Source organism: Melanostigma gelatinosum (assembly GCF_949748355.1).
Source record: "Melanostigma gelatinosum genome assembly, chromosome: 23".
Lineage (NCBI taxonomy): Eukaryota > Metazoa > Chordata > Actinopteri > Perciformes > Zoarcidae > Melanostigma > Melanostigma gelatinosum.
In genome coordinates, this window is record NC_136656.1 from 6842195 (window position 1) to 6863026 (window position 20832).

The 20832-nt window shown below is 42.6% G+C and overlaps 4 protein-coding genes across 4 annotated transcripts; 1 reads left to right on the forward strand and 3 right to left on the reverse strand.

Moving 5' to 3' along the window:
• Window positions 1-739: 739 nt before the first annotated feature.
• Window positions 740-5203, forward strand: LOC306796810 (E3 ubiquitin-protein ligase TRIM69; the record flags this gene model as incomplete). Its single annotated transcript, XM_079295878.1, has 9 exons — window positions 740-779; window positions 1110-1246; window positions 1444-1542; window positions 2621-2752; window positions 2927-3049; window positions 3170-3298; window positions 3688-3766; window positions 4209-4235; window positions 4328-5203. The coding sequence occupies 9 exons, from the start codon at window positions 740-742 to the stop codon at window positions 4861-4863; spliced, it is 1302 nt and encodes a 433-aa protein (XP_079152004.1). The 3' UTR covers window positions 4864-5203.
• A 287-nt stretch (window positions 5204-5490) lies between these two features.
• On the reverse strand, window positions 5491-7408 carry LOC306796811 (C-type lectin domain family 12 member B-like; the record flags this gene model as incomplete). The annotated part of the gene is made up of 4 exons (XM_079295879.1): window positions 5491-5608; window positions 6818-6942; window positions 7047-7207; window positions 7333-7408. The coding sequence occupies 4 exons, from the start codon at window positions 7406-7408 to the stop codon at window positions 5491-5493; spliced, it is 480 nt and encodes a 159-aa protein (XP_079152005.1).
• A 1700-nt stretch (window positions 7409-9108) lies between these two features.
• LOC306796919 (receptor-type tyrosine-protein phosphatase eta) lies at window positions 9109-12665 on the reverse strand. Its single transcript, XM_079295995.1, has 9 exons — window positions 12537-12665; window positions 12069-12320; window positions 11731-11982; window positions 11385-11508; window positions 11031-11173; window positions 10657-10914; window positions 10196-10462; window positions 9904-10001; window positions 9109-9765 (listed from the first exon to the last, which is right to left on the reverse strand). The coding sequence occupies exons 1-9, from the start codon at window positions 12661-12663 to the stop codon at window positions 9685-9687; spliced, it is 1602 nt and encodes a 533-aa protein (XP_079152121.1). The 5' UTR covers window positions 12664-12665; the 3' UTR covers window positions 9109-9684.
• Window positions 12666-14768: 2103 nt separating this feature from the next.
• Window positions 14769-20429, reverse strand: tp53 (tumor protein p53). Its single transcript, XM_079295563.1, has 10 exons — window positions 20300-20429; window positions 19309-19454; window positions 18948-19209; window positions 17669-17843; window positions 17448-17560; window positions 16990-17099; window positions 16682-16806; window positions 16493-16596; window positions 16335-16405; window positions 14769-16061 (listed from the first exon to the last, which is right to left on the reverse strand). The coding sequence occupies exons 2-10, from the start codon at window positions 19395-19397 to the stop codon at window positions 15974-15976; spliced, it is 1137 nt and encodes a 378-aa protein (XP_079151689.1). The 5' UTR covers window positions 19398-19454; window positions 20300-20429; the 3' UTR covers window positions 14769-15973.
• Window positions 20430-20832: the final 403 nt, after the last annotated feature.

Genomic DNA, 20832 nt, shown 5'->3' on the forward strand with positions numbered 1-20832 from the left:
GAATAGTGACAGCAGTTGCCGGCAAGCCGTTAGATTTCGCGTCAGAGACCTTTCCATCAGAGGCCATAAAAAAAAAAGTCCAAAGATCAGAGAGACGCAGAGAAGAACAAAACCGCAGACTGGAGCGCAGCGGCCGTCCAGTCGTCTCCACCAGCGGAGCTGCACCACCGCTCCCTCAGACAAGAGGTATGAAACAAACACCAGCCTGCAGAATTCTATCGAAATAAATGATTGATATCATAAATTATGAACATGTTTAAATTGTTTTTCGAAGTGTTTGTCATTTACAGTGAAAGATCAGATCAAATATGTAGCTTTCAGTACGTCTTTACAAGTGCATCACATCTTTTTAAAGCAAGTGTCTCAACATTCTGTAGCTGTATCATATTTCCATTGAAATATTTTTAACTTATTAAGAAGTTTCTTGACAAAGAGAACGTAAATCTGGAAATATTTGATCGATTGCTATCGATTTAACAGTCAATAAAATCGTTTAAATTAGTTCCGACGACACATTTATACATCAGTAAAAAATGATTCAATGATAAAGTCAATATAAGCAGCTGAGATGGGCCGTTTTACTCTCAATACATAAAGTACATTTTGCTAATATTACTTACAGCTTCAATGCCGGACTTTTACTTGTAATTTACTTGTATTTTTATATTTCTGTATTGCTGCTTTTACTTCTTTCATCCGCATTACATTTCCACTATTCTCTGCTTCACAGCTGTGAGAGATGGAGATGGAGATGAAGAGTATCCTGAAAACTGCTAAAAGTAGGTTTAAAAAAAATATATATATATATCTTCATTCAATCAATAATTACAGTAAATCATTCAGCGTTTAAAGTCTTTGATTGTGTCTGTAAATAATTGATTGCCGACACTCTTCAAGCCACTCTGAATCACTGTTAATTATATTTTCTATTATTATGATCAGAATATCAACACGCTGACATGTTGATTTACTTCCTTTGTTGGAAAAGTTAAACCTTCCTTTTTCCCGAATGTTTTTCTGGATGTCTGTGTTGGAAATCAGCCGTGTGAACTGATATGAACTGGAACTCAAAAGACTGTTGTTTTCTCCTGGATGTGTCCCACCTGCAGGAGTGGACACGCTGGGTGACAGCAGCAGCACCCAGAGCAGCTCCATCGGGGCCGTACGCTGGACGCTGCCCGAGGAGGACGTCCAGATTCACAGCTCGGCCCCCAGCAGAGGCGCCAGCAACCTCACCAAACACACGGTACATCAAAACAGCCTGGATTTTGATGAAACTGATATTCCTCTCTTTGTATTATTTCAGTGATTCTGTTGTTGTTTCACCATATTTTTTTTTAAAAACATGTATGAATTTCCCATTTTGGGTTTTTGACGATCATAACAAAAGAAAGCCTGTGGTAGGAATAAACATGTAAATGTGACCTGTTACGTTTCCTGCAGCAACATCCTCGTCAGAACGGCCTGAAGGATCTACGCAACCTGCAGGAGTGTGTGCAGTTCATCCATCACTGGAAGGAGCAGGTGGATCAAGTGTGCAAGGTAGGACATGAGAGAAGGAAGGGAAAAACGTCTATGTATTTATTTATCAAGCATCTTTCATACAAACATGCAGCCCCAAGAAAGACTAAAGATTACAACAACATCATGTTAAAAATCATTCAAATAAATAGAATAAAATAAAGCAAACACCTGGAATAAAAGAATAATGCAAAAAAACAATGATAAAAGCTTAAAAAAATAAGGATTTAACGATACTCCAAATTTAAAAGTGCTCTAATTTCCTTTTGAAAATACAAAGAGAGCCTGTCGTTCTAGTATCAGAGGCATAACAACAGAAGGCAGCTTACCGGTACCTTTATGTGACGAATAAGGAGCATATTAAAGACAAGAAGTGGAGGACCTTGGTGATCTGGAACAGGAAATGAAAGAAAATCTCTGGATATATAGAGAAGCACGTTTTAAAGCTCGATAAAGAACTTTACAGTCAATCATAAAAAGATCCCTGAAGCTGTGGGGAAATGGGAACCATGTTCTTGTTTCAGTTTATGTGGCCACAGCAGCCTGAGCTACCTGTCGGTTTCTTATTGACTTATTAGGTGAAAGGGAAATTGCAATTCTGTACAATATCACTCATTAACAGCAGTATCACGTGTGAATTTAGAAGGCAAAGACCAAATACAGAAAGGTTTGTGTGAATATCTTGCACGCCAATTGTAGACTTAAGAAACAAGACAAGGAAGTGCTCATGTTTGTTTCCCCCTTTTATCATTCTTCAATTTCTTATTAATGTCGACGCTTGTTGTTTGCCAGCTCAGGTCAAATGTCATAATTAGAATGGGTGTGTGCTGAAAGCAGACGCGATTAGTGACTCTTTTATAGCCTGGTTACATGACCCTCTGTCCTGCAGGGTGACACGTAATGCACCATATCTTTACAAGGGGCTCATATGACTTTCAGAATATTAGTGTCAACAAAAACAGTCGGTGCCTAATTTTGCTGAGCCTTGAAACTCACATTACTGTCGACAAGTGTCATCTGATTGTCGTAGTGACGCCACCATTGTGTTTTTCAGAGGGTATGACATCGTCTGACAGTGTGTCGCGTTGTGTTTAAGCAGGGCAGTGGTGATCCAGAGGAGGGCACCAGTAAGAAAGACTCCCAGAGTTCAGACAGCCGCGCCGAGCGCAGCCTCGAGGAGAGCAGGAAGCTGATCCTGGAGTGGGTCGACGAGCTCCACCATGTCGACGAGGTCAGTACACACACACACACACACACGTGAGCCGATGCGTGATTGAGTATTGTGGTGCTCAAAATTGTGACCTTTGCAACCTTTGTAACAGCCGTGGTCGTGAAAGGAAACATATTCTGATACAACAAACGAGCAGAAATATCAATCTTAACTTCCCCGCATTTGTGTCCTCAGCTCCTGAAGGAGAAGCCCTGGGCATCAGAGAGTGAAGAGAGTGCAAATAAAGAAGAGGATGCCAATGAGAATGCACAAATGAGGATCATGGAGTGGGCAAAGGAGCTACAAAAGGCGACTGAGGTAAAACCGAAAGTCCCAAAACCTTTTAGTATTAGTCTTTAGTATTTAGTATTAGTCAGAGTTATTGTCACGTGTTTGTTTTTTTGAAGGAATCCTTTTTTTTGTTGTTGGTGTTTCCAGAGTTGCGGCGTTGAGCGCGACGAGCTGGGTAAAGTGTTGCGTCAGCTCGGCCTGAAGAAGAAACGTCTGTTTAACCTGCTGCCTCTGCTGGAGTTCATCACCTGGTCTCTGCTCAAAGAGGACAGCGCGGTGAGAAAACAAGCAGTTGTTGAAATGATACCACGCAGTGCAGGCATGGCGTGGTTATGAAACAACTTTATGTAACGTGGGATTTGAGTGAACCCTGCTCTTGGAATGCGTGCAGAGCATCAATAAATGAACTTGGTGATTCATTTATATGATCCTAATCTGCCTCTGACGTGATACGTGTCCCTGACAACGGATTTATCATCACACACGCAAATGATGGCGCGGCGTTTGCTTTCATAAAGGCAGCGGCATCGCCACAGACAGCCAAACGTAGCTTCCCTGAAAAGGTCACACAGCGTTGACGTGATATTTGAGATTGCACGGTCACAACGAGAGGCGAACATGGAAATGCTCTTTCTCATGAAACATTTTTATGATTTCCTTTTCAGAAAATGATTCCACAGTTGTGGTTACTGGCAAAGCAAAGGACCTGGAAAGCAGGAATTCCAAGATACATCCCCAACTCAGGTGCGCATTTTATTTAAATCAAAATGACACTGATTTACCCACGCTCAAAGCACAGTTATTATTATACTATACTTGGTATTGACACAAGTGGTCCCCAACCTCTTTTGCTTGTGATCTGTTAATACAAAGTCATTTCTACTTCAAGCCAGCACTCTTCACAGTTTGTGTTGCAATGAGTTATAATCATTTCAATCTAAGAGCTACTGTTCCTCCTAGAATAACTTGCAGAGGCCTGAAGAGTATTTCAAAAGAACAAAAAGAGTAACATTCGGCAAAATTTCCCCAAAAATACAAGATCATTTTGAGTAGCAAAATTTAGTTTTTCCTATTCTGGTAATCATCACCTTGCGACCCCTGGAAATCACTAGTTTAGACTATGTACAATGAACATTTCTGGTTTATACATTACGATTTTAATATAATTTCCGTCTCTCAATTTCAGTTTGGACTTGGATTTGCAGTGCGGCAGGTAAGATCAGCCTACGTTTTATCCTCATCTGATCTCACAGAGAAAAAGCAAACAGGACGACTCATTTGTGCCCCTTTCTTTTTTCCGAACAGCTGATGTGATTCTGGACCCAATGACCAACCACCCCTGGCTGCAGCTGTCAGAGAACCAGCGTGTGGTCCGGGAGGGCCACTCGGAGTCCGACCTGCCTCACAGCTTGCAGCGCTTCGACGGCTGGCCCTGTGTGCTGGGCTGGGAGGGCTACAGCATCGGCCGCCACTACTGGGAGGTAGACATAGCCAAAGACGGCTGCTGCCGCGTGGGTCTGACCACTGCCGACTCCAAGCGCCAGGGCCGGTTCCCCATGACCCCGAAGCAGGGCTATTGGGTCCTGTGGCGCAGCACAAACCAGTTCTACGCCTGCACCAAGCCGGAGACTCCACTGCCCGTCGGCCTCATGCCTCAACGCATGGGGATCTACTTAGACTACGAAGAGGGCCAGATCTCCTTCTACAACGCAGAAACAAAGTTCCACATCTACACCTTCACTGGAAGCTTCGGAGGGAAGCTGTACCCTCTTTTCGCCCCGCTGGATGGTCGCACATGCATGACCATCCAGGAAATAAATAAGAACGTGGATGAGCCTTAACGACTCTTATTGGACGCTTGGAAGAATTCACTTTGACTTGAACAAAAATTGCATTGAAAACTTACAGAAAATCTGAAGATTTTTGTTTCGAAAAGCGGTGTCATCAATTCGATTAAACTGAAAAGCACGAGCTCTGACTTTCAAAAGCACACAAATATTTGGAAGTGTACATGAATTTTCCTTCTCTGAATGTTGCTAAATATGTCTGTCAATTTCTGCCCTTTAAGCAGAATTTTAAATCTCTTACGTGTTGGACTTTGAACAGTGGGAGACTCATTAACAAAGACGGAACTATATCAAAGTGCTGATGACGTTGTTGACGGATGTATCTGATCGTAACGCTCCGAAAATGACCTCAAGAAATCTGCAATGATTTAAGAGAATTGTTGTCGGACCACGAGAAACAAAAACTTGGGAGTAAATAAAAGTATTTATTTAAAAAAAAAGTGTGAGCACATTCTGTATCTAGATACATGCATGCACTTTATAACACACTTTCAGATATGAACATAATAAATATATGATACGATGTTTTTCATTCTTATCTCTGATCTTTTTCTGACATCCATAACACCCCCCCCCTGCAGAGCTGACTTTATCCCTCAAGTAAGTACATGGAGATGTGTGTCAGGAGTCTCTCTTACACGCCCAGGGTCCGTAAGCCTCACAGCTGGAGGCGAAGAGACTCCCACCTCCCCTCAGGTCTGCACAGTCCCTGTGATCAGCATCCCACTCCACCGTCCCCCTTCAGAACACACAGGTGGGTGATGAGAGAGAGGACACCGGACAGCCTTATAGTTTGTTACTGTGTGGATTTGGTGTTTTGAAGGGTTCGTTTGGACTCACTGCCGTCACACAATAACACAAACAAACCGGCCGAGGCAGCGGTGGACCAGCAACCCATGTTCTGTGAGGTCAAAGTCCTGTTTTTGTCAATGGAGTCTGGTTGCTTTGAAAGGAGCACAGATGGATATATAACGGCTTAAGTAGTAAAGCAAACAGAATTGAAATATATGATGTTCATGAAAGTACACCAGTACAGGTCAGAAATGTGTTTTCTATCAATATCTACTGGGTTATAAGAGCTAAAGTTGCTGGCTCTGTCATTGTTTCGTGAATATTCAACAAGGTTCTGCGTTTTGTCTTAATTCTCAGCTTGTATTCATTATGTTGCAGGTCTGTAATCTCTTCGGAGTTTCCAAGAACGTTTCCTGCTAAGAACTATGTCATTTAATACGAATGACGGTAAAATACTGTAAATACAGTGTTCAATTAGTGCACAGCTGAACAGTCAAAAATGTTTAAAAATTGTCAACAGACAAGAAAAAGTTTCGACATATACAGTATAAAGAACAATGTTTCCCACAATGAATGAGTTCATATTTACTTGGGTTTAAAATCAGCACGACTAAGTTTTTGTTTTTTATCAAATTAGTACCAAATTACATTGTTCTATGCAGGAAACATTCTTAAGAAAACATGATGAATAACAAACCCATAAAATGTTATTTATTATTATTTTATTATTTGGCCTATTTGTGGTATTTTGTTTCCTACATTGTGTTGGTGTTTTGCCTGACTTGGATGCTGCTGTAACACTCAAATTCCCCCCATGGGATAAATAAAATGATTTCTCTCCACTGCATCTTCACTCATATTTTAGTATTCACAAACAAATGTCTAAAATGGGATACATAAATAAGCACAGTTGGTTTCTTCACAGGTTGAGCTGTGACGTTAATGTGCCAGTTACCATAATGGTGCCTGTAAATCTGGTTTAAGTCGATTCTGTACGAAAACAAAGGACGATAGTTCACCTATCTTGCAGTGAGGAATGTCTCAAAGCTGATCTACAGGATATTCTCCGATGTATCTCTCCTGTCACCGTTCTGCTAAGATGCTCAATATCTGTTATTTAATCCTTCATGTGAAGACTTATGGCATGTGGACTTACGCCATGTAGTGCTGGATGTCTGTCCCGTCCAACCAGAGCCACTGACCCTCCTGCTTAGCGTCTGTCAGTCCGATCCACATGAAGGGAAAGTGAGGGAACTTCCCCATCACACTTTGGATAAATTCCTGAGGAGGAAGCAACATTTACAGGACTTTATTTCCATTTTGGGGACAGAAATGCTCCCAAGTGTTTCCAGTCTGGTTTCTCCTTCTCCTTCTCCTTCTCCTACCATCTCTGCAGAGTCTTTGATCACCGCCAGGCTGCTGTTGTGTTGCAGGCAGAACTCAGCGCTCTCGTTCCACCGACGGTCTTCCTGCAGCCCCACTGAAAAGAAGTAGCAGTGACTCCTCCACCACCGCCATCCGTCTGGACACAAACGGCACCTGGAGTCTACAAACAGCAGGAGCATGACGAAAGCACAGGGTGAAGATCCCCGATAGAATCATTTCACGAGAGCCTTCACCACTTCATCCGTTAAATCCACTCGATGTCACAATGTGCAGCGTGTCAGTCACCTTGAGTGGCAGCGTGGAGCATCAGGTCAACGTCATGCCGCTGTTTTTGGCACAGCTGCAGTCGCTCCGTCGTCATCTCCTCTCCTGAAGTTCTGGAGGTCTGATCCACTTCTGGTGCTGCCGTCCACGTGGCTGACAAATGAACACGAGTAACTTCATGCCAGTTTCACTTGGTCACCGTAATTACTTCAAGATGGGTCGTCATTTCAAGAAGAACATGGTAGTGACAGGAAAAAGATGTTGTATGCACTCACACACACACACACGTGTTTCACTTAATCTGGACCCTTTGACTGTCTGATTCAGAATCAAATTAACTGGAAACTGTACAATAGATACAGTATATATATATATATATAATAGAATATATTGTAAAAATGTATTCTCTTGTACTCATACTCACCAAATAATACGAAACACCAAACAAGTCCCGAGACCAGGATTGTTGCTGCCACACCAACAACCACTCGAGTTGTGAGCCGACATGTTTGACAGCATCTTGCGTCTGTGGTGGTTAAAAAAAAAGAAAAACAATCATGAAACAAACAACGCGATCATTGAGGTTGACATTTTAAATTCTCTACATGTCGATGATACAAACAGTGACATGGCTAACCAGTGATTTCAGGACTAAAACACACATAATCATAAGGTATTCATCAAGTCATGACTTGCTTATCAGTCGTTTATGTGTGCACACTTTTACCCTCTGGCCTCTGACACCAGTTCAGATAACAACTGTGACACTTGATGCAGAAGGAAACTTGCACTTTTAGCAGCTTCGCTTGTTATTGTTCAGCCTGCAGGTGAAGTATTTGGGGAGGTACACAAAGTACTGACAAGTTGAACAGCAAGTCAGAGTACAACACAGCTCAGAGTCTTTCAGTTTCTTCTGTTGATTCTTGCTCAGGAGAAAGAGTTCGTCTTTGAATTTCAGTCAAACTCTTCATATAAAATTGCAGTTTTGTTACATTAGTTGTCGTCGAGATGCTTTTTATAACTAACCTGCAGGTGTTTCCCTCTTAGCATCCTCCTCCTGGTTTCTCAACTCCATGCAGCAGTTTGATGCTCTTTCTCCTCGTACTTTGACTGCTTTCACATGCTTTGTCGACTCGTATTTACACCTTCTCCCTTTCACACATTTAGCTGAATGAAATGTGACCACTCCGCCCCTTCCTCATATCGCAGCCGTTCTCTTCGGCATTGCTTGTGTGGCGTTTAACAGAGGAAGTCGTCGGGGTGTACCGACATCTTATTATGTGTGTGGTAGCTATTTCTAAACAGCACCATGTCAGAGCCTGGAGGGGTTCTATGTGCAGAAATACAACCCAAACCCGGACCTGACGTAACAGCGATGTGGCTGAATCTATCTGCTGATCATCTGATTAACTTCTCATTGTCAAACAAAGCCATCAGGTCAAAGGGAATCTCACTTTGGTCCATAATCAAGGTTTTAACTTGGAGAAGGAAGGAGTGCGTGACATTTTGTGTTCTTGGTTTCTTTTAGACAGTTATTTAAATTGCTACTTGTTATCTGTGTGGAAATCCAATCAATAAAGAAGATAAAGGTGCACTATGGTCAAATATTTAACCATATGATCATATTGTTGCATTTCAGGATGCAGTGAAATTGGAGTAAACCGTACACAAACATTGTTAGTGTAATAGTATTATATACTCTATTCAATGAAGACTGTTGATATGATGTCAGCTGGAAAACTTTATTGAGCGCTTGAACATTTTTTTACTGAAGAAAGGAAGCCAATTTCTGCCAGGAAGGAAATAATATAAACAGTTAAACATGGTAAAAACGAAAATGCTCATTGTATTTTTGAATTAGTAAGTGAAATGTTTGGTTTATTATCTCATGATTTGAACTTACTGAGTCAGGTTTTTGACTCACTTACTTTACAATTTTGACCGAGTACCGGTAAGCCTTTTTTGTTTACTTACCACAAATTTTTTTAATCATCAATTGCATCTTTTTTTTTTCTATTCCTGGTGGAAATGTGCCGTGTATGCAAAACAACAACCAGGTAAAACAATTGTATAAAATACCTTTAAAACAAGAGGAAATCAGCAAAAGTATAAAATATTTGTTTGTATTCTTATTATTTTGCTGTTAAAATCAAAATACTAAATAAAAAAAGACACGATCAGCTAAGTAGACTTGTAACTAGATTTAAATAAAATCTGAATTCTTTTCACTAAATATGAAACAATGTGGCCTAAGATTTCCTGAGCAGCAGTGCACAGTGCAAACAAAACCAAGATAGAAAACACTTAAAATACCTTCACCAATACCAATTAATCAACAGTAATAATAATAATAATAATAATAATAATAAGTAATTAGGCTTCTTGTGTTCCTTCCAGCCTCTCCAGTTTCCAGAAAATGTTGTCCCCGAACAGTTCCACGAAATGTTCCTGGAACTGAAACAAAACACACAAACACCATCTGCCCGTCCTTATCACACATACTCCAGACAATCGAATAAAACAACCTTTTGCTTGTTACGTTTACCTCCCAAAACCCTGTTTTTGTTTTTGCCACCGTGGTGATTGACATACCTGAGTAAAGACAGTCGCCCTCGTGGTGCCAGTATCACAGAAGAGAGACTCGGCCGAGGAGCACAACATCGACAGACTGACTTCCCTTTTCTCTGCATCTGGGGGAACAAAGCGAGACTGTGAGATGTGCGAAGAGGAAGCTAAAACAAAGAGGCACACTCTGAGTCATACTGTAGAATAAGCATTCGGAAGAATACATCATGCCCATCAGCGACAAAGTAACACAGTTAGCTGCTAATAGGCTAAAGTGTGCACAACAGCCAGTCTGGTTTTTTTGGCCTGAGAGTCTCACCTGTAGAATGTGACACAACCTCCGGGGCACTGCTCTGTCCATACGCCTCGCTTCGCACTTCGAAGGTGTACTTAGTCCCGGATGTCAAGTTACCAAACGTGTAGCTGGTTTGGTTATCCACAACAGCAGAATAGGTGTGGCCCCAGAAGCTGGCGTGGATTCTGACAGAGTAACTGACTTTTGCTGCGTTTTCAGGCGCATTCCACTGGAAGGTGATCTGGTGTTTATCGGAGGAAATCCTCTTGGCATCAGTAGGCGGCAACAGCCCTGGGGGAAAAAAACGGGAAAGCGATTATCAGTCAAAGTGTTTTCATCGTTAATGTTTCATATCTTCGATCAAAGATTGTCGTAGCAGATTTTAAAGTTACAGATTGTCATGAATCGTACACACCGGCGTGTTAAGAATTATGACTTAAAACACAGATACGGAGAAAAGACAACGAGCGCCAAAAGTGACTCACTGGTGAAGTTGGAGCGTTCCACTGGCGCGCCTTTGACATGTCCACTAAAGGTGACGACAGTCACTGTGTAACTGGCTGCAGCCTTCAGTCCGTCAAAGCGCTGCCTGGGTTCAGTGAGGTTGCCTATTTTCTTTACAAGTTCGCCGTCCAGGTGGAGCTCGACGATGAAAGTTGGAGCCGTACCCGCAGATGACATCCACGTGGCAGTGAGGGAGTTAAACGTGGTTTCCAAAGTCAGGTTTGAAATTGGTTCAGGAGCTATGCAGGAGTCACAAAGTCAGATTAGTGACAGTCAACACAGCAGGACAGAGTTTTTGTTGTTTCTGTCAAGCAATCGGCCAACAAAAGAGGCGAAACCATGAGCCCAGAGTTACCGGTGTGGTCGACGACGGTCACTTTCTCTCCCTCCAGGGTGCCATTGGCCGTCAGTGCCGTCACACTGAGGGTTATCCTGGTGCCCGTTGGCAGCGGTGTTACTTTCACTGCTGTTTGGTTCACGTTAAACACTTTTATCAAACTGTGAGGAAGAGACGCAGTCGCTTACTACTCAAACTGCAGCAGGCAGAAGCAGCGGTGTATCTTGTGTGTAGTTTGTTTTTACGCGTAACGTCACTTGATGTCTGCCTGCATGTTACTGAATACATGTGAGACTGTATTAAATAAATATACCTGAATTTAAAAGCAAAGGAAGCAAGTACAGTCTGGACTGTCCATCTACAAATACATACGGATCACTGTCCGTCATGGCCGTCACCCTGAAACCTGTGGCGTTTCCTTCAGGCCGCTGCCATTTAAGCAGCAGTGAGTCGATGGTGTTCTCAGACACCTTCAGGTCGGACACTTTCCCAGGCTCTGAAAGACAGACAACCACGTCAGTCACGGTCTCACAAGGTGCCACTGTTCTGGTCAGATGGGGCTCTAATTTGCATCCGCCGATTTGAATTTTATGTTGTGGGAGAAACAAATAACCAACTGTTTCCTCATAAATAAACACGCTTTCACTGGTCTCATTCATACAGTGCACGTCCCCTGTCCGGCATGATGATCATTTTATTTGCGTTAAGTTAAACTCACTGGTGTATGTCGTGACGTTGGTCCCTTCGCTCAAAGTAGAACCGTCCCCGACTGCGGAGAGGACAGTGAATGTGTACAGGTTTCCAGGTGTCAAACTGCCGACTTCTTTTCCCTTCGTGTTGCTTTGAATCTGCCGGCCACCCTGGACCTCAATCAGATAGAAAGTCGCGCTCCCAGCCGGTTCGTTCCAGCTCAGGAAGACCGAGGTTTCCGTCACGGCGGTGACGATGAGGCTTTCCACTTTGTTTGGTGCTGAAAAAAAAGATTGGTGATCAGAGTCCTCTTACAGCAGGAAATTAAAAAAAACAGATTTTACAAAATAAAGGAGGCAAACTCACTGGTGTAGAAGGCGGTCTCCTGCGGGTCAAGGTCTCTGCTGCACTTAACAGGGAACACCTGGACGGAGTAGTGGGCGCCGGCTGTCAGGTTGACAAGGTCATAGGTCAAATTGTTGGTCTTGAATTGTTTCAGCTCTCCGTCGACTGTTACGTCAACGCGGTAATGGTCGATGTCACCGGGCCCGGGTAGCCATGTGAGGACAGCACTCTCAGAAGTGGTGTTGGTGACGGTGGCTTGGCCACAGAAACGATCTGAGGTTTGAAATGAGGGGATGATTTGGTAATTGGCAAAGAAGCAGAGACATCCACGAAGGTAAAAATACACAGAGGAGTACGAGTTCACACATAGGGTGTGTATTCTGAATAAGTACAATTAGACTAATTATAGACGTTGAGGCTGTTCTATAATGAAAAGTGATCTACAATCCCAGGGGCAACAACAAAGAGAGGGCTTTCAATGAGTCCTACCTTCATAACATATGAAAGGCAGAAGCTCGGCGCAGTTCTTTTCAACCCAGGCCCCAAAGCTGAGCATGGCCACGCAGGAGTCTTCGATGTAGTCCGTCGTAGTCTCGGGGTCATCCGGCGACAGCATAGGCGATCGCACACACACTGACATTACTGGCATCGTGGGCGCAGCTGTGGTGGGTCGAAGGTAGTTCGTCCCAGTTTGGTCTGTGACGTCGGCAGTGAAGCTGCTCATGTCCGTGGCGTTTGCAGTTGCGTCTTCTCCGGGTCCACTGAAGCTCGTCACATCTGGGCTTGTAGATTCGGTGAAACTGGTGAAGTTCGTCACATCTGGGCTTGTAAATTCGGTGAAACTGGTGAAGTTCGTCACATCTGGGCTTGTAAATTCGGTGAAACTGGTGAAGTTCGTCACATCTGGGCTTGTAGATTCTGTGAAACTGGTGAAGTTCGTCACATCTGGGCTTGTAAATTCGGTGAAACTGGTGAAGTTCGTCACATCTGGGCTTGTAGATTCTGTGAAACTGGTGAAGTTCGTCACATCTGGGCTTGTAAATTCGGTGAAACTGGTGAAGTTCGTCACATCTGGGCTTGTAGATTCTGTGAAACTGGTGAAGTTTGTCACATCTGGGCTTGTAAATTCGGTGAAACTGGTGAAGTTCGTCACATCTGGGCTTGTAGGTTCTGTGAATCTGGTGAAGCTCGGCGTCGTTGTGGCCGTCGTTTCTGGACAGTTGCATGAGCAGAATGTTTTTGCCGAGGAGGATTTGAACACAGGCCAACCGGGGTACCAGTTCTGGAAGATGAGGGGTTCCCCGTCGGCCCAGCGGGACCAGGACATACTGGAATTGTCGGTGGAGGAGAAGTTCTTGCGGAGGCCGACCCAGCTGTCAGAGGTGAGATTCTGGGAGATGGTTTTGATGTTTTCAGGTGTTACTGTCACCAGCTCTTTGAAACAGACCTGACAGGACGTGAAGAGATTAAGATGGTTATGATTTCAACATTTGTACAGCTATGGTCATATCGTTAAAAGTGCTTTCAACTCAGTTTATTGTGGGTATAAACTGGCAGCAAACACATGAACTGAGCGTCACGTTGTACCTGGCAGTGGTTCCTGGCCTCAGCCCACGTGAGGTTCCTCCAATCATGACGGAAGTACTCTCGCTCTGCAGCGCTGCACATCAACACCAGAGCTGAAGAGAAGCATACTGACAGCAGATTTGCTGTTTGTGAGGCACTGGTCTACGATTTATCAGTCTTTAAATTCATATTTTGTTCAACCAACCTTCAAAAATCGATGACATAAAAATAAACTGTTACATCTGGGAGGCAGGACGAGAGCATGTTTGGCATGAAAATTAAACAGATTAACGATTTTCTTTTTAAAATAACTGCATTCAGATTTCTCTCCATCAACCAATCGATGAATCAATGAATGGCTTTTGCTCTGACCAAATGTCTGCGGTTACCCCACAAACAGAAGACTGTACCTCTATATCCTCAACAGGAATTTAGTTTCGCAGTTATATTTTAGATAAAGCTGCAAGTTCTGAATAATTTATTTTTTAATTAATTGTGTTATAACTTTTAAAGCAAAGCAAAGCAAAGTTTGGTCTAAAAATGTGTTTTTAAAATTCTAATTGAGATTTGGATTCATGATAATCATTAACTGCAGCTTCAACTGTTTTTCTTCCATCTTTAAAAATAGACGTATTTTACAGATGAATACCATCAAGAGGAAATTATACTCACAAGGAATTAATAAAAACATTTTTTTCTTGAGATACAACTTTCCCATGTTGGATTCCTGTGGATCCTCGATTCAGTGAAGCTTGATGAAGCTTCACAGGACTGCTGCTGTGAAATAAGAACCAAATCAAACTCATTTAAACTACACGAAGCTAAACTAAATAATGAACTAATGAAATGAACTAATGAAATAATGGTCTCACTACTCACCCAGGCTGTTGACGCTTCAGCTGTGACCTGCTTCTCTGAACAGAAGGAAATGATCTCTCGTTGTGAGAGACGTTCACAGAACGACTGTTCGAGCAACACGGACGATCAACAGGTAAAAAACAGCTCATTTGACTAGCAACACAACACGAGGCAAGAAATGTGCTCCTGGTTTGCATCCTCAAACATGCAAAGTACTAATATGAATAAAGAGGGGTGATGTAATGAATCGTGCAAGAACTGTGTATGTTGTGTAACAGAATACAAGACGAGTTTGACTTCATGAATTTATTTTTGCTTAAAGCTTTAGTAACAAAATGCAAATTAGTACAAAAAAACCTGTGAAAAACAATGAAAAATATAGAACGATAAACCTCTTCTACAAAACTAAAGTTCCCAAAATAATCTAAGAAACGGAAATAAAACGGAGAAAAAACATAAAATATACTTTTTGTTTGGCAGTGTAAAAGATAAAAGTGGTTCAATTGACTGGCAGTGATCGGTCACACCAAACTGAAGTGCTGAATAAGTAAAAAAAAGTCCACATTTTCCTGTATTTCAGTCAAAATTGCTTTTTTTTCCCACCAGTATCAGCGCTGTATGAAAAAGTTACAAATACTAAAAGTTGATTAACTTTTGGGGTGATCCAGCCACCCCCAGAATCTAACAAATCTGCTGTTCATTTTCCCAAACACAGAATTTGCTCCCGTTTCTGACTTTCATTGTTAGACATCTACTCAGAAACATTTGGTCCGGACGACAGCCTACAGGAAGAGTCCCTGAGCAAGACACTGAACCCCTAACTGCTCCCCGCTCGCTTCTCAGCTGCCCACTGCTCCCACTAAGCTCGGGATGGGTTAAATGCAGAGGACAAATTTCGTATATGTGTAAATGTATACGACAATAAACTTAAACGACTGGCAGTGACTCGTGTTATTATTTTGACGACCTGTTGCAACAACATATCTGTTCATTTTACCAAGACGCTTCTCAAAATCATAATTACTATTTTTGACAAATACAAAAACAAAAGTCGATGAAAAACCAAGAAACTCTTCAGTTTTACTCAACATAATCACAACAATAACGCATTATGAGGAACATGACTGATGTAAAATATAATCCCTGCCAAGATCAACACTGATGAAATACACTCCTGATTCAAAGTTTAGGATGTGCAGCGTTTCACAGGACACCTCTGAATGCAATGAGGGCATTGAGGAGGACGCAGACCTGCTTACAGTATGAACTGCGCTCCTCTGCACTATCTAGTCGATCTTTATTCATTGGCAAACGTAAAAAAAAACAGCCAGACACTGTCCAACACTTGGCACAATAAACAATCAGGTAGCATAGTTATTGAATCAAGTTTTCTGGAGTACTCATACAAGACGTGATTTTAAAGTAAAAGCTTGAAATAAACCCGATGCCGTGGAAGGAGGAAGCGAGGACGTTTTGTTCTCATGATGAAGACGACGAGCTTCTTAGTCGCTGTCGCTCCTCTCGCCTCTCTGCAGGACTCTCTTTCCGCTGGATGGCTCGTGCTTCACAAACACCTTGGTCTTGGTTTTGCTGTGGACAGAAAGGACAAATCCAGCCAGTGTCGGGCATTAAGACAGATTGATTGAATGGTTTTAATGTAGACAATGAGCTCAGTTGACCTGTGGTCGGTGGGTTTGATTTAAATATTATGCACAGTGACATTTTACATTTCTTAAATTTTTATTATTTTTTTTAAAAGACAAGAGCAGCAGCCTTAATGTGTGGACTATGTTGAGATATATTATATCGCTTTAATAAAAAGGTACAAGCTTAATCCACGGAAAGTAATGATGCAGTTCTTACTTTTCTTTGTCCAGCAACTCCTGACCATCGTTGAGTTTCTTAAACATCTCATAACGCTCGCGACCCCGAACCTGCAGGAGATCAAAGGGGATTTATCAAACAGAATGAAACACTTTGTAAAGAGGCCCAGCGTTATAACGGTACGCATCTTTACTTACTTGCAGAACATACACATCCTTATCCTCCTCCTCGGCACTGGAGGCCAACTTGGACTTTTTGGAAGTGGTGGCAGGAGCCGGAGCCGGAGCCGGGGGGCCGCTCTCTAAAGGAACAAAACGTGAGGTTAGCAAGGAAACGGCAAGCCGACAAAGAAAACTGAAACCTCGGGAAACGCAACAAATACTTACTGCGTTTTTTAGTTTGTTTGGTGCCGCTCTGCATCTTGGCTTTACTTTCCTCCTCAGATTTGCGGTCCCTGCCCGGACAAGCACAGACACGCACCTCGAAGCACCTCCGGCCCAAAACAAGTCCCCTGGGAAGAAGATGTAAGAAGAGCAAAAAAAAAAAAAAGAAGCTTTCCGAGGCAGCACAAACAAATGAAGGGACACCCTTAGCAAAAAAAAAAAAAGTGGCAAAACAACTTCTTTATACCCAAAGGATACATCCAGATTCCCACCAAACCCTTCAAATCTGTTCAGAGAGGAGCAACACTTACTCTGGAGTCTCGAGGGTCAGGATGGTGAGGATGGGTCTGCGGTTCATGCCCCCCATGCAGGAACTGTTGCACATGAAGCTCAGCAGGAGGGTCGTTATCTCTGAGCCCAACTGAAACAGCAAGAGAAGAACAATCGTATTGACTGCTGGTAGAATTGTGTACAATCGGGGGGGGGAAAGGGCAACTTTACTTATTATTTAAGTCCCAATCGACTCCTCTGGGAGTCCTAATGCAATCCTAATTTTTGGGGGGAAACACATTCATGGATGGTTTCACAATGTACTTTATGAACATTGAATTTTCACGCTGTTGTCGGTTCATATACTCACGTAGAAAATATTCGAGGTTCACATATTAGGAAATGTGATGCGTTATAAAAAAGAAGAAGAAAAAAAAAGAAGAAGAACTGCTATAGAAGACAAGTTCCCTCTCGGACAAATCGAGTGGGGCAGCCGCACCTGAGGGGGCTCGTAGGGGACAGTCACACTCTGCCTCTTTGTGTGCGGATCTTCAAAATACTGAGCTCTCTGGCTGCCCTCCACTCTGATCAGATGGCTGCGATGCTCTGCAGCTGAAAGGAGAACAGATAAGAAAACTATTGAATCACCTCAGATACAATCAGGCTCACAGTCAAACTATAGCAAAGACAAACATTCTTCCACTGAAACATTTTCCTTACCGTCCTCATTCTGGTGATGGGGGCATCTGCGGACCACTTCGGCCACATGTTCAGTCTTCTTATAAACCGCCGTGGCCCTGAAAACGGCACCCAAAGGAAGCTCCTTGCCCACGAGCACTTCGACCGGGCTGGTCTTTGCCAGCTGGCAATACAACTTGTTGAGACTCTCTGAATACTGAGAGAAAGCACAGGGAGAAAGCCATACATGTTATCGTCACTATATACACACACATGTGTTATCATCACTAACAGAACTGAAAGTATATAAGAGAGGATTAAAATGACAAGAACTGGTCTGAGATCCATCTCAGAAAAAAAGAGCGCACTATGATAAAGACGAAACACTGTTCTAAAAGTCTTCATAACTATTTATTCTCTAACAGAATAAAAACTACACGTGAGGTTCTCCAAACCAGGCCAGATATGTCAGATGAAAAAGGACATTTTTACCTCGCTTTAGTCCGTTTTAACCCATTCGGTGCTGGAGGAAGAGAGCGCAGGAACATGTCCCGTCATGTCAGCGCTGGGCTTTACAACCAGGCAGCAACTCTCACACAGACCAGAGCAGGAGTTGCAGGGGGGCGGGAGTCTTAGAGCAGACCACCCTAACCTCAACTAAACCGGCCAACTGCAGCGCTCTGCTGGGTGAGTCACCGAGCCAACATTAATGCCATTGGCTCTTCAAACGCAATGACTGACTCTGGACCTCACAATCCGGCGAATCGTCACAATGAATGAGACACGAATGCCACCATGTCATCTACAAGAGCACGGATTTTACACATGATTCCAAGGTACGTTTTTAACTGTCTATTCAAGACTATTTCTGTGTTTTATACACAACTTTAAACAACTGTGTTGGTGATAACACCTTAAGAGACGGATGAGTGAGGTAACTGTAGTAAAACCTTTAAATTTGAAGAAAATCCTTGAATAAAGTTGGATTTAATTAAGTGAATCAAAACAACACAGGAGCAGAGTTACCGCAATTATTTTTTTTACTATGATGGAAAAACTCAGTTGAGGAGCGAATGGCGGAACTGAGGATCTGTAGAAATCCCCTTTGACTCCTACAAGGGGCTCAAACTGCTGCTCCTTGCCAGGTTTGGTTGCAGGATAATCTGCTGCGTGTCATGTTGAACTTTGATATTTGTGGTCCAACATTTACATTCTGTTTAATTCTGTTACATCACACACACACACACACACACACACACCAGTCAGTTTACAATACCTGAAATCAACAGACGATCTAGATCTTAGGCCTGGGATTACTTACGGTGGAGGTGACGGACTTGGCAGTGCCAGACTTCTGGAAGCGAAGCTGGAAGCCATATTCCCCCGGGTGGTCGGTTGTAACCGGGACGGTGGAGGAAGGGGGAGTAACACTGTCTGTCGTGGGCATCTCCGTTGACAGCTCAAACAGATTCTCATCAAAGCCCTCATTCAGCACTTGAGAGAGTGAGTAGTACACGCTCCCAGCTGTCCATGCTTCCTGAGGCGCGGTCAACGTTGGAATGGTGGAGATACAGGGTGTTAATCTGCAAAAACAAACGGGTTAACTTGTTTTCTGTGGTAAACAGACATGAAAAAAATACATAAAGAGATCAAATTATATCTACTATCAAAACACAACTTACCCACTCCAAAACTCTTTGAATGCGTCGTCCTGGCTGAGCGGCAGGGCCTGGCTCAAAGACAAATCTTCAAAACCTTGCTCTTCCATCATTATTTCCCCTCCTTTTCCGGTTGAGAAAGAATTAGGAAGAGCCAAATTGCCGGAGTGCTGAAGGGTATCAACAGGAAGTAAGAGTTAGACCACTGAGGTAATGTAAAAACATCTTGATCAAATTATCAGTTTAACTAGTTTCCTGTTAAACTAAAAAGTCTTTGACATACTCATTTATATTATTAATGCATTAGTCTAAGTGTATGAATAACCGATTGTTAGGTGAATTAAATGACAGAAAATAGTGATTTACAACAGCCAATTAGTTTGTTTTTGTCTGAGTAAAATACAAAAATATTTGATTTACAATTAAACAGAAGAGGGAAACTTAGCAAATCCCTACATTTTAGAAGATGAGGCCAGGAAACGTTTGACTTTTTAATTGATAAAATAATAAATGCTGGTTTCTGCCACACAGGAAATACAAGTGAACTAAGTTGAAAACAAGTTAGGCCTTCAGCTCACTAACGTTGCTGACAATTTAATTAAACAAATACACTCCAAGAGAAATGGATAAGTCACTTCACGTTAGCCAGTTTGAAATGGAAACAGACAACCATCGCAGTGGCTAACGTTAGCTTAACGCAGGAGGCCCACACAAACCGAGGCCCTGAGTTAACGCTCTCACAGTAACTCGAGGACTACAACGTCACTAAACGCCAAAATGTGCTGACAAGCAACAAACATGTCGACCGTATGACAGGGTTCGGTTTGCAATGAAAGCGCACTTGCGGTTTTGTTGACTAGCGAGCTCAGCGTTAGCTTAACAAGCTAATGCCGTTAGCACTACGTTTTGGAATGCGACGTTAGCTAAAAGTGTCGTAAAACTTTCTTAATCGGACAAAAGAGTGTCTTTCGGGGGCTTGGTGTAAATAACTAGATATGTGTGACTACACGGCTACCTTGTGTGTCCCGCTACCGCTGTCCGAGAAAGGAAAGTCACAGGTGGGAGTAGAGGAGGCGAGCTGAAGCAGCCGAAAAAAGTCCAAAATATTTTGAGTTTAAGCGGAGCACGTTGTCGGGGAACCCCACAAAGATGAAGGGGGAGGGGCGACGTTTTAATCCAGTTCACTGACCAATCACAGAGCGTTGTGGCATCCGACGTGCATACACGCACCATCGCGTAACTCTTCTGCTGCATTCACGACTATCGGAAATATTGCAATTTAATGAAGAACGTTCATAACAAATGGATTTATTCAATGACCGTGGCTGTATATGTGAATGACTATTAGGAATGTTTAAGTCCCGGTCACGGTTGTATTGTGACTAAACTACGTGTTGATGAATTTTAAATTGACTAAAGTTCATTTCCATTTTTTCTCCAAAATAAACACACTTTATGCATCAAATAAACGACAAGCTTCTCCTGAGTTTGAACGTAACCAAACGACATCCTGACGTATGGAAAATAAAAATGGATTTTTCAAAAAAA